Source organism: Balaenoptera musculus, chromosome 11 (genome assembly GCF_009873245.2).
Source record: "Balaenoptera musculus isolate JJ_BM4_2016_0621 chromosome 11, mBalMus1.pri.v3, whole genome shotgun sequence".
Taxonomy (NCBI): domain Eukaryota; kingdom Metazoa; phylum Chordata; class Mammalia; order Artiodactyla; family Balaenopteridae; genus Balaenoptera; species Balaenoptera musculus.
The window spans coordinates 32126281-32138369 of record NC_045795.1 but is presented as its reverse complement, the minus strand read 5'-3'; the positions used below and the strand labels follow the sequence as shown (position 1 = coordinate 32138369).

At 54.8% G+C, this 12089-nt stretch overlaps 2 protein-coding genes across 3 annotated transcripts; one reads left to right on the top strand and one right to left on the bottom strand.

Annotated features, from left to right (window-relative positions):
• The first annotated feature begins 276 nt into the window (after window positions 1–276).
• SLC22A7 (solute carrier family 22 member 7) lies at window positions 277–6732 on the top strand. Its single transcript, XM_036869252.1, has 10 exons — window positions 277–782; window positions 1428–1531; window positions 1666–1820; window positions 1944–2112; window positions 2938–3061; window positions 3398–3507; window positions 4001–4215; window positions 4430–4538; window positions 5264–5470; window positions 5879–6732. Exons 1-10 carry the CDS (start codon window positions 387–389, stop codon window positions 5931–5933), a joined length of 1644 nt encoding a protein of 547 aa, XP_036725147.1. The 5' UTR covers window positions 277–386; the 3' UTR covers window positions 5934–6732.
• On the bottom strand, window positions 6684–10073 carry CRIP3 (cysteine rich protein 3). 2 transcript variants are annotated; one of them, XM_036869253.1, is made up of 8 exons: window positions 9527–10073; window positions 9172–9266; window positions 8700–8757; window positions 8481–8603; window positions 7619–7690; window positions 7402–7496; window positions 7246–7303; window positions 6684–7069 (listed from the first exon to the last, which is right to left on the bottom strand). In XM_036869253.1, the coding sequence occupies exons 1-8, from the start codon at window positions 9567–9569 to the stop codon at window positions 7008–7010; spliced, it is 606 nt and encodes a 201-aa protein (XP_036725148.1). In that variant the 5' UTR covers window positions 9570–10073; the 3' UTR covers window positions 6684–7007. The 2 variants fall into 2 exon arrangements, with proteins under 2 accessions (XP_036725148.1, XP_036725149.1); XM_036869254.1 differs by lacking the exon at window positions 7246–7303 and having other exon boundaries at window positions 6834–7069.
• Between the last annotated feature and the right edge of the window lie 2016 nt (window positions 10074–12089).

Here is a 12089-nt window from a genome sequence, read left to right as displayed (position 1 = left end):
CCTTGGAAGCTCTGCTGACCAAGGGGCTAGGGCCTCACCTCCTACATACCCAGCTACCCCATCATGGCAGCCCAAGGTTGCCCCACTTGGTCCTTGAGCACCAATATGTAAGTCCCAGAGCCACAGAGTCAGTGACCTCTGAATGGATGGCAGCCCCTCCCCCCAGGCACTGGGCCAGACAGGCAGGGATCCCTGGAGACCTAGGTGGCCTGGGAGGGCCCAATCCTGGGCCAGCCCCTGAGGGCTGGATTCTGGCTGCAGGCTCTCTGCTCATCAGTCAGTCTACTCCCGCCTCCAGAGTCCAAGGGTCCAAGTGGTGGGCAGTTTGAGCTGGGCTGGGCACTACAGAGGGAGTCCGTGCTGGAGAAGGTTGGTGGGTGGGCAGCATGGGATTCGAGGAGCTGCTACACAAGGTGGGAGGCTTTGGGCCCTTCCAGCTGCGGAACGTGGCACTGCTGGCCCTGCCCCGTGTGCTGCTGCCCATGCACTTCCTCCTGCCCATCTTCCTGGCTGCTGTGCCAGCCCATCGCTGTGCCCTGCCTGGAGTCCCTGCCAACTTCAGTCACCAGGACGAGTGGGTGGAGGCCCACCTGCCCCGGGAGCCTGATGGCAGGCCAGCTCCTGCCTCTCTTCACCCATCTCCAGGCGCTCCCCAACACCACGCTGTGGGGAGGGGGGCAGAGCCCTGGGGAGAGCAGCTGGAGGGTGAGCCCTCCACAGTGCCCTGCCCTCAGGGCTGGGAGTACGACCACTCGGAATTCTCCTCCACCATTGCAACCGAGGTACCCGTGCTGGGAGGTTGGGGGACATGCGAGTGGATGGGCCTGCCATTGCCTTGGGTGATTACCATGTGGGCATTAGACACATTATTTTACCATTTAGAGTCTCAGTTTACCAATCTGTAGATGGGATCTAGAAATTCAAAGCACTGAGCTTCGTTCCTGGCTTGTAGTAAAGCCCCTATGTGAGAGCTGCTATTATTAATTGCGAGGTGATTAGGGCAGGTGAGGGCTAAGATGGCTCTAGGGAGCTGGGGCAGAGATTTGAGAAGGGTGTTTCTGTAGTAAGAGGTGGAGAAACAATAGAGGATTCCTCTCTCTTCCTTTTTTCCCCCGGGCCCCAGGTCTAGAATTTGCATAATCCATCTAGAGGAGTGCAGGTGGGGGCAGAGTCTCTCTGGGAAGGAGCAGAACTCCTGTTGTCACGGTCAAGGCCTTCTATGGGAAGACACTGAGTCTGCAGAATTGGGGAGGGGCAAAGTTTTCCACCCCCCAAGCTGGGGTGAATAGTTGGGGGCTATCTGACATGGAGGTACCAGGATGGCACAGTTGACCTCAGAAGAACCTGGGGTCTAGGAGAAGAGGGATTGGTACCAGCTGGAGAGGGCCCTGTGCCCATAGGAGGCCCCTCCCTGCCTGTCCCTGCAGTGGGACCTGGTGTGTGAGCAGAAAGGCCTGAACAGAGCCACTTCCACCTTCTTCTTCGCCGGTGTGCTGGTGGGGGCCGTGGCCTTCGGATACCTGTCTGACAGGTGGGGTGAGGTAGGGGGGCCAATAAGGGTGTGGGGTGGGGAACCCTTTCCACTAGCTGGGGTATGGGCCTAGTATACCTCTGTCTTGGGACTTCCCTTCTACAGGGCGCTGACCCTGCATGACCCCTGTGCAGGTTTGGGCGGCGCCGTCTGCTGCTCGTGGCCTATGTGAGTTCCCTGGTGCTGGGCCTGGCATCTGCAGCCTCAGTCAGCTACACCATGTTTGCCATCACTCGCACCCTCACTGGCACGGCTCTGGCTGGCTTCACCATCATCGTGATGCCACTGGGTGAGGCAGGCAAAGGACGGGTAGGGCCTAGAAGACTGCAGGGAGGCAGTTGTCAAGGGTGAGACTGAGCCCATCTGGCCCTTGCTAACTGTCTTCCTGTCTTCAACCGCGCCCTGGGTCCAGAGCTGGAGTGGCTGGACGTGGGACACCGTACTGTGGCAGGTGTCCTGAGCAGCACCTTCTGGACAGGGGGTGTGATGCTGTTGGCACTGGTCGGCTACCTGATACGGGACTGGCGATGGCTTCTGCTGGCTGTCACCCTGCCTTGTGCCCCAGGCATCCTCAGCATCTGGTGAGACCTGGGGGTAGCTGGGGAGTGGGAGATACGGGAGGCCAGAGACAGAATTAATCAGAGGCTGAGATTCGAAGACAGACTGAGAGATGAAGAGAAACTGTCAGTGACCAACAGAGAGAAAGAGAGACAGAGATCAATACAAAGAAGATGGCACCAGGCATGTGAAGCAGAGAAACAGGGAACAAAATATAGAGAGATAGAGATGGAATGACAGGCAGAACCACTGAGAGACAGTGAGAGACCAGGACAGAAAGGCAGACTCAGAGGCACAGATAGAGATGAACACATGAGTGACAGAAGAGACAGAGCCAAGCACAGACAGGCTGGCGCCCTGGAGGGGTGGGGGTGGTGGCAAAGCCAGCACAGGGGTAGGGAGTCCAAGCAGGAGGGTGGGGGGGCTGGGTGAGATGGGCATTTCATTGCCTACCCAAAATGAACTGGTTTTGGATGATCCCTGTGGGTATGTCTGTATGTCTGTCTCTCTTTCATCCTATGCCCTCCTGTCACCTGTGGGTGAAGTGGGTAGCTGGTCCTGGGGGCTGAGGTTTTGGGAGCAAGACCAATTCAGTTGAGTAGAGAAGGGACTCCCAGGCTGTGGAGGACCTAGGCCTGGGCAAGGAAGAGTGGGAAGAGGTGGCTTTGAAATTGGGCCTTAAGGGATGAATAATAGTTCATCAGGTGAGGAGGGCTTGGGAAGAGAACACATTCCAGGCTGAGGGGACTGTGTGGGGAAGAGCCTGGAAGCTGACAGCCTGTGGTGTGCCCAGGAGGGAGATGTGGCTTAGGGCGCTCTGACTGAAGGGCCTCCTCCTGCCCCCCCAGGTGGGTGCCTGAGTCTGCACGCTGGCTTCTGACCCAGGGCCGTGTGGAAGAGGCCCACAGGTACCTGCTCCGCTGTGCCAGGCTCAATGGGCGGCCTCTGGGTGAGGACGGCCTGAGCCAGGAGGTGAGAGTGAATGTATGTGTGAGTGCATGCAAGTACACATGTGTGTGTGTGTGTGTGTGTGTGTGCCCTGTGTCAAGGGTCCCCTTCCTGGGGTCCACTCTGTGTGCAAGAAAAGCTCCTGACTCCCAGTGGAGTGTTCCAAACTCTTCAGGATGTCCTACTGGCCCTAGTGGGCCACACCCTTGACTCAGGGCCCACCCTACTCAGCTCCCACGTGCATCCCCTCCCCCACTACTGCAGAAGAGAAGGATGGAGACCCAGGGAGAACAAGGTGCCTTGCTTGCTCAGGCCACATAGCCAACTCCAATGTCACAAACTCTTCTCCTTCCTCACCAGGCTCTGAGCAAAGTGGCTGCTGCGGAGCGAGTGGTCCGAAGACCCTCATACCTAGACCTGTTCCGGACACCAAGGCTGCGACACATCTCATTGTGCTGCATGGTGGTGTGGTGAGGAGGGGGCTGACCTGGGCCTGGTGGGGTGGGGGAGGGGCACACTCCACTGGTGCTGAGTGTGAGAGGACAAGGGACAAGTGAAACTGTAACTGCGGATGGCAGGAGGATCCGCCTCTAGGGAGGAAGGGGCTCTGGGAGGTCAGGATGGAGCAGGCATCAGAGACACGTGGGGTTAAATTCAGGCTCTGCCACCTCCTTACTGTGAGCCCTTTGATAGGTCAATTAACACTCTGAGCCTCAGTGCCTCTTCTGTACAACCGGACGCTATTAGTTCCTATCTCACAGGGTTGCTGTGAAGATTAGGTAAAGGTGCTTGGGCTACTGGCATGTGCTGCACACTCAGAAGGGATTATGGGGACACGGAAGACCGTGGGCAGCGGGCTCCGAAGGTGGGGGAGACGGTCCCTCTAAAAGGCCAAGGCTCCTGAGAAGAGAGGACAAGGGGGCGCGAAGGAGGACCCCTGAGTGGTATCGCGACCCCCCTCAGGTTTGGAGTGAACTTTTCCTATTATGGCGTGAGCCTGGATGTGTCGGGACTGGGGCTGAACGTGTACCAGACGCAGCTGCTCTTCGGGGCCGTGGAGCTGCCCTCCAAGCTGCTGGTCTACCTGTCGGTGCGCCACGCTGGACGCCGCCTCACGCTGGCAGGAACGCTGCTCGGCGCCGCCCTCGCCTTGGGCTTCAGGCTGCTGGTGTCCTCCGGTGAGCCCCGCCCCAAGCCCCCGCCCATTCCCGTAGGCCCCGCCTCCTGGCCGAGAACCGTCCCCCCCCCCCCCCCCCCCCCCCCGCCCTTTCCCGGAAGCCCCGACTCAAGGCCAGTTAAGTCCGGCCCTCTCCGGAGGCTCCACCTCCTATCCTGGGAGAACCTCGGTTCTCCTGCAAGGCCTGCTCACTGCCTGAACCCCTTTTCCTCCAGAGGTGAAGTCCTGGAGCACCGCCCTGGCGGTGATGGGGAAAGGTTTTTCTGAAGCTGCCTTCACCACTGCCTACCTGTTCACGTCGGAGTTGTACCCTACCGTGCTCAGGTGAGGGGTCCCAGGCAAGCCACCTGGAAGGAGGGCTTGTTAGTCACAACTCTTACCAACACGCCTACATACACACACTGCACCCCAGTCCCTGTCGCCCATTCCTTACAGAGCTAATCAGAGCTGTCTGTGTTTGCCTAAGTCTGGGAGGAGGTGGGGCATTTAATCTTCTTTACTAAGTGACCTTGAGCAAGGTCAGACAACTTCTCTGGGCCTCCTTTAAAAGAAAACAGTCGCAAAAGGCCCCATCTGTCCATCCCATCCTACTCAACACAGCCCAAGCAGAACTGCCCTTGGGGGTTGTCTCTGGACATAAGGCCCTGGCCCTTTCAGGTAGCTATTGACAGGTGGGGAGGAGATGGGTAGGCAGCTGGGCATGTTTAGAAAGCCTTGTGTCTCCTCTAACATGGCAGGGTCTGTTCCAGCTGCTGACCCCTTCCTTTCACGCTACCCTTTCCCCATCCTCTTTCTGATGACTTTTTTTTCCTTCAGCAATACCTGATCAGTACTATCAGAATGGGGGCCCATCCTCTGGTGGGTGCTGGCTTGGGGGCCCCTGGCCTGGAGGTGGGTGGGAAGACCACCTGAAAGAAGACTCAGCTTTCTTAGCTGTCTGGGGAGAAGGGGGCACCAGGCCCTGCCAGCCCAGAAAGGGAGCCCCGTGAGGCATGACCGCAAGTAGGTGTGAGCACCAACCCCCTCCTCCATCCTCTCTCTCTGAGCAGACAGACAGGGATGGGGCTGACTGCACTGGTGGGCCGACTGGGGGGCTCTTTGGCCCCACTGGCAGCCTTGCTGGACGGAGTATGGCTGTCACTGCCCAAGCTCGCTTATGGGGGGATCGCCCTGCTGGCTGCCTGCACTGCCCTCCTGCTACCAGAGACAAAGCAGGCACAACTACCAGAGACCATCCAAGACGTGGAGAGGAAGAGGTGTGTGCACAGGACTGTGTCTGTGTGAGCACATGCATGTGGGTATGGGTGCTCAGGTACCTGACACCTTAGGTAAGATTCAGAGAGGAAGACATGTCTGCACATGTGTGTCTGGTGCATGTATGCGAGTGTGCGTGGGTGTGTGACCTGAGGTATGTAAACTGCGTGTATAGAAGTGTACATAAGTCCGTACCTGTGTGTGTGTCCAGGAAGAAAAGGATGTGTACACACACTCAGGTATGCCTACATGTCAGGGATGGGTCAAGCATGTGTGGGAGTCACTTGTGGGAGTACATGTGTTTGTATATCAAGAGCTGGGGGGAGCCCTAGGCCAGCCCTATGGGGCAGGCTGGGGCGGTAGGCTGGGAGGATAAACCCCATCATTTCTCATGACTCCTTCCTCCTCAGTGCCCCATCCAACCCTCAGGAGGAAGAGATGCCCATGAAGCAGGTCCAGGACTGAATGGAATCAGGGGCAGGCCCTCCATGGAAGTTCTGCAGCAGGGGCTGGGAGAACAGAAGGGCAGGCCCTCTGACCAGGGCTGGGGGCAGTGAGCCCCCTGCCCAGGCCTGGAGTTGCCCCCTCTCTGTGCTCATCCAGCCTTGACTATTTGGCCTCCAGCAACAGAGCAACTTCCCAGAATGCAGTGGGCTGCTGAGAATTCTGGCACCCCTCTCATGGCTGGGGGGATTCTGTAAATAAAGGTGCCCCTTGGGTTAGGGCAACAGTGAGGAGCTGTGGGATGAGCCCTGGATGGGAAGCCACTGAGTCTGGCCCTGGGTTCTGGTCCCAGCTTTGTCACTGATTTCTGGGTGACCTTGGGCATGTGGCTTTCCCTCTCTGGGTCTGTCTGGTCATCTCTCAAATGGATAATGAAGCCTCTTAGCAGACCTCGCCACAGGATCTATCTGCTCTCATGCTCAAATGAGATACTGAATAAGGTGCTTCCTCTAGAGATGGTGCTAAAGAAAGAACTGTCCTATGACGACTTCTGGTACCAACAGGGCTGGTGGGCATGCTGTCCACTGTGTGGTGCTGGGAGCTGCCCAGTGCCAGAGCCAGGAGACCAGGAGAACAGAGCTCTTTGTTCCCATGGCTGGCTTTGCTACCTCCCAGTCACTTTGCAGGGTAATGCATCCCCACACCCCTACACTCCCCACCCTCCAACCCACTGTCTAGGCCTCATGCCCAAAGAAGAGTTGAAGGCATGGGAGCCAACATTTTATTGGAGAAGCCAAAATAAACAGAAGTTTTATGAGTACCTTGAAGTTACAGAATTTGCTGGGTCAAGGGATTGGGAAGACCAAGACACTAACCTTCAAATGGGGTGGCCTATGTTCCCTGACCAGATAGGAATGGGAAAGGGAGGAGTTGGCAGAGAAAGTCTAGACTCTGGTCTACCATGGAGCCTAGGCCCAGGCCGCCAGAATCCCACCTTCTCCTACCCTCATGGGACTAGAGAATTCTGTAGCTTCCATTGGACCATGGAGAGGATGATGGGAGGCCTGAGTTAGGGTGACCTCTGCTATGAGCATCTCATTTGGATTTTATCTCCACGGGGTCATAGATGTAGCAGCCCACATCACCAATGTTCACACCTGAGGGAGAGAGTCCCATCACCAAGGGCCTTGGGGCTGGGGAGGGTGCTGGGCTGAAGGCTGGAGGGAATTGGGAGGGGTCTGGGGTGTGTTTGACCACAGGGGAAGTTGTCCACACACCCCCACAGACCCACATGCCATACTTTAGGCCCATTGTCTGGGGTGGGGCTGCCCACCTTTGGGGCCAAACAGGTAGCCATAGCAGGGGATGTGGCAGTAGGGGACGCCGTCATGCTGGGACACAGAGAGAAAGAGAGACATCTCAACTTGGCTCTTTTCCCATCTCCAGCCTCCCTCCTCCCAGCATAATCACCCACCCCTGCCCTGCTCACCTCAGCGTGACTCCCAGCAGTCAGGGTCTTCCGGCACCGCTGGCACCTCAGACAGGGTCGGTGCCAATTTCTGCCCAAAGACATCACCTTCTCAGCTGGTGGGGGAGAGATGGTAGTTCAAGGGGCAGGGCAGGGAGACCCACTTGCCTTGTACCACCTCCCTACCCTTTGATGCGCATCCTGCACCCCCCTCTCCTAGCTTTCTGTTGTCACTTACCGAAATAGACGGGTTCCTTACAGCCTGGGCACAGCGAGGTCTCCCCAGTGAACGTCTTCATGTGGGGAGGGCCTTTAAGGGGAAGAGGCCCCCGCTAGGGCTGAGGTGGAGGCCAGGCCTAAACAGGGCCCATCAGCCCTGCCCTGCATATGGCACTGTCCTCTTCCAAAAGCCATGCATCCCAGAGCCTCCCACCCACATGGACATGAGCCTGCCTTCCTCAGGCAGAGAGCTGAGTCCCCTCTGACTCCACTTCCTGCCCCATCCCTACCTGCAGGAGGGACCACCTGCTTCCTTCTCATCCTCCCAGGGGCTCAGGTGCCCACCAGCCCAACCCTGTCAGCAACTCAATCCTCAGGAAACCTGAGCTGATATAGGAGCTGGCCAGGGCAGGGGTGTCAGGTGTTGGGGAGCACAATGTCACTGCCCACTCCAGGGGATGGAGGAAGGAACAGGGAGAGGGGAGTAGTGGAAGAATGTAAGGGGCTGGCCCATCTCAATGACCCCTTACTCTAGGTCATTCCTTCCATGGCCCTGGCCTGGGAGGGGCCTGAGTTCCAGGCCAGCTTTGCCTCTGATTAGCTGTGTGACTGCACAAGGTCATTTGCCCTCTACAGACCTCAGTTTTCTCACCCGTAAAATGGGGGTGATAATGCCACCTGCCCGATTTACCTCTTACTCAGCAGCTGACATAAGGAAACATCAAAAAAGGGGCCACGGAGAAGAGAAGCCTTTGCCATGAACAAAGTTGTAGGAATGTGACGCAAAGGACTAGGTGGGATACTGCCACCTGGTCCCCATCCCCTGTTCCATCCTGGGGAAGGGTCAGGAGGAGGAGTAGCTTGGGCTCAATCTCACTTACTTTTCTTGCCCTGGGGGAGGCCAGTCCTGGGCCTGAACCTGCTGGGGCTAAGGGGAGTAGCACTGGCAGGGGTGGGGGTGGGGGATTTGTAGAGGTAGGAGCCCACACCACCAATGTTCACCCCTGCAGAGAGAAGAGGGGAGGTCAGGCTTGAGCCTCCAGCTCCCAGCCACACGGAGGGTTCTGCTGTCCCCTGGCCCCTTCCAGGCTGGTACTTACCCCTGGGTCCAAAGAGAGCCCCATAGCATGGCTTGTGGCAATACGGCCTTCCGTTGTGCTAGGCACAAGCAGAGGGAAGAGGACTGCTTAGGGCCCAAGGGGGCTCTCCTGTGCCCCACAGGCTTTTCCCCAGGACAGGCTGCCAGGTGTGTCTGTCTACCGGCCTGGGCTGCCGGGGCCGGGAGCAGTGAGGGGCGGGCTGGCATGCCAGAACTGCCATTGTGGTCAGGGAGACAGGGAAAGAGCAGGTCAGGAAGCAGTGCTGCTTCCCTCCCCCACCTGACGAAAGGCGTGGGATCCACCAGCACAATTCAGGCTCCCCACATGCTGGCTGGTGTGGTGCCTATTGGGTAGGTGATCTTGGGAGTTGGCTGCTGAGGTTGCCTTTGGTGGGCCGATGGGGCTGAAACCAGGGGCTGGTGTCTCGGCGACAGTGACAGACACAAGGCTGTGCACCCTAGCCCGGCCTCACCTCTGCATGCCCTCCTGGGGACAGGACGCTGTGGCAGCGCTCACATTTCAGACAGAATGGGTGCCAGTTCTTGCCCAGGGAGCTCACCTTCTCTGCTGTGGGGGACAAGGTGCAACTGGGCAGAGCCAGGCCAAGCACAAGGCGCCCTCCTTTCCCCCCTGTTCCCCCCACACCGTGATTCCTAGAGACAATGGGGAGTGTCTCCAGGAGGCCAGTTCCATCCCGCCCAAGTGCTGTGCGCCCCACAGGTGGAAAAGGGGGCTGGGACCACACCGTCGCCAGCTCCTTGCGTCCTCATGGAGCCCAAAGGCTCTCACTCGCCCCGTCTTCTCCCCTTCCTCCGCCCAGGCCTCACCAAAGAAAACGGGTTGCTGGCAACGCGGGCAGGTCCAGCTCATGGCTCCGCTCTGAGCAGCCGGCGCCGCACACTGTAGTCAAGTCCGCCGGGGTTCAGTTCCCGCCCCCTTCGCTGGCCCCTCCCATGGCTCAGCCTTGAGCCTCTTTGGGCTGAATCCGCTGCTGCTCGGTTCCCACTGGCCGCCGGAAATTTAGAACCACTCCACCTGGGGAACGCAGGCAACTTTGCTGTTAACTTCCAAACACTGAAGTCTCGGACCGGTGGACAGGAGAGAAGATCCTGAAGCTAGACTGGGAGGGGAGGGAGTAATGAAGACGCCTGGAAGGGTGGCTGGCACTAGTTCCTGGCTTGGTACAGAGAGGAAAACTGTTCAGAGTGTAGATGCCATGAAAACACTATTATTTCCCCAAAGCAAGGAGTTAGGCATTCTTTGAAATGGTTTCATTCCGCCTTCTCCGTGGCAGATGGTTAAGAGCAACGGAATCTGGGGCCCATCTCGGTTACTTACTCATTCTTTGGCTTCAGGCAAATTACTTAACCTCCCTCTGCCTCCGTTTTCTTATCTTTACAATGAGTAAAGTAATGTTTCTCCCTCATAGGACTGTGGTGAGAATTAGATAAGTTAATACTTGCAAAGTGCCCAAACAGCACGTGGCACCTAAATGCTATAAAAGCGGTAACTATCATTATGATGGATCCCATAGTGAACCCAAGGCTCAATCTGGAAGCCCCAAAACGGGGTCTGCATACTATGGTTTGCTCATAAAATTATAATGCTTATTAAATTTAAAAGTATAATTCAGACACCAATTACATATTCCTAATTTGGTTTAAGATGTTTTAATATTTGTTAAAAGTAGCTCAGCAATGCTTCAAAGGACACTTCAAGAAACATAAACCCACAGAATGAAAGAAAGTATTTGCAAACATGTATCTGATAAGGGTCTAGTAATCAGAATATATAAAGGATTTTTACAACTCAGCAATAAAAAGACAACCCAATTAAAAAATGGGAAAAGAATTTGAATAGAGATTTTTCCAAAGAAGATATACAAAGGTCAACAAACACATGAAAAGATGCTCAGCAGCATTCGTCATTAGGGAAATGAAAATCAGTAACACAATGAGGTAATATTATACACCTACTAGAATGGCTATAATAAAAAAAGATGAGTGTTAGTGAGGATGTGGCAAAATTGGATCCCTCATACAATGCTGATGGGAATGTAAAATGTGTAGCCCTTTGAAAAATAGTCTGGCAATTCCTCAAAAAGTTAAAATTTAGAGTTACCATATGACCAAGCAGTTGCACTCCTGGGTGCAACTGCCCACACACGCACAAAAAGCATATGTCCACACAAAAACTTGAACATGAATGTTCATAGTATTGCTATTCACAACAGCCAAAAGATGGAAAAACCCAAAGCCCATCAACTGATGAATGGATAAACAAAATGCGGTCTATCTATGATAACATATTATTTGGCCATAAAAAGGAATGAAGTACTGATGCATGCTACAACATGAATGGACCATAAAAACATTACATTAAGTGAAAGAAGCCGGACACATAACACCACATATTGTATGATTCCATTTATATGAAATGTCCAAAAAAGGGAAATCCATAATGACAGAAAATAGATTAGTGGTTGCTACGGGTTTAGGGGAGGGACAATTGGGAGTATCTACTAATGAGGACCAAGTCTCCTTACAGGAGAAATAAAAATGATCTGGCATTAGTGGTGATATTTGCACAACCTTGTGAATATACTAAAAATCATAGATTTGTACACTTTAAAAGGGTGAAATTTATGGTATGTGGATAATGTCTTAATAATTATGCCTGAAGGGAACTACTTTTTTTTAAAAAAGGTAGCTCAGTGGACTTCCCTGGTGGTCCAGTGGTTAAGACTCCGCACTTCCAATGCAGGGGCCATCAGTTTGATCCCTGGTCAGGGAAGTTCCTCATGCTGTGAGGTGTGGCCCCCCCGCGCCCCAAAATAAAAAAACGACAACAAAAAAAGGTAGCTCAGCAAATGAGGGGCAGAAGAGAGGCCTGATTACTTTGTGCCAGGGCCCCAGCAGAGGAGACAGTCCCTCGATGAAGTATCATGGTGAAATGAAGAGCTTTCCGGGAATACGTTCCTGTGTTTTGTCAAGTCAGTTCAGAAATGGCTGAATGGGGCGTGTGTACTAAACCCATCATTGGGTTGCAGCGCTGTGCCCTGCTAGGTGAAAGGAGTCCTATTTGTGTCTTAGGAGTTGGAGACCCTCTCTGGACTTCAATCCCCTCAGATGGGCAATAGGGATGGGACTGGTGTCTCTGAACTTCTGCTTAACACTCCTGTTTCCTCACTTGTCTCCATGAGTACTTTTCGCTTCTAACAACACTTGCTTTATCCTCCTTGATGACTTCTGAAGGTGGAAGGCTTGCACATTGTGAAATGAACTTTTCTACACTTTCTCATTATTTGTTTCTTGTTTTGGGGAACATTTCAAGATCCTTAGTTTTTAACTGTTTCTGGAAGGGATTCTTCTTTAACAAGCTTGAAAAGTA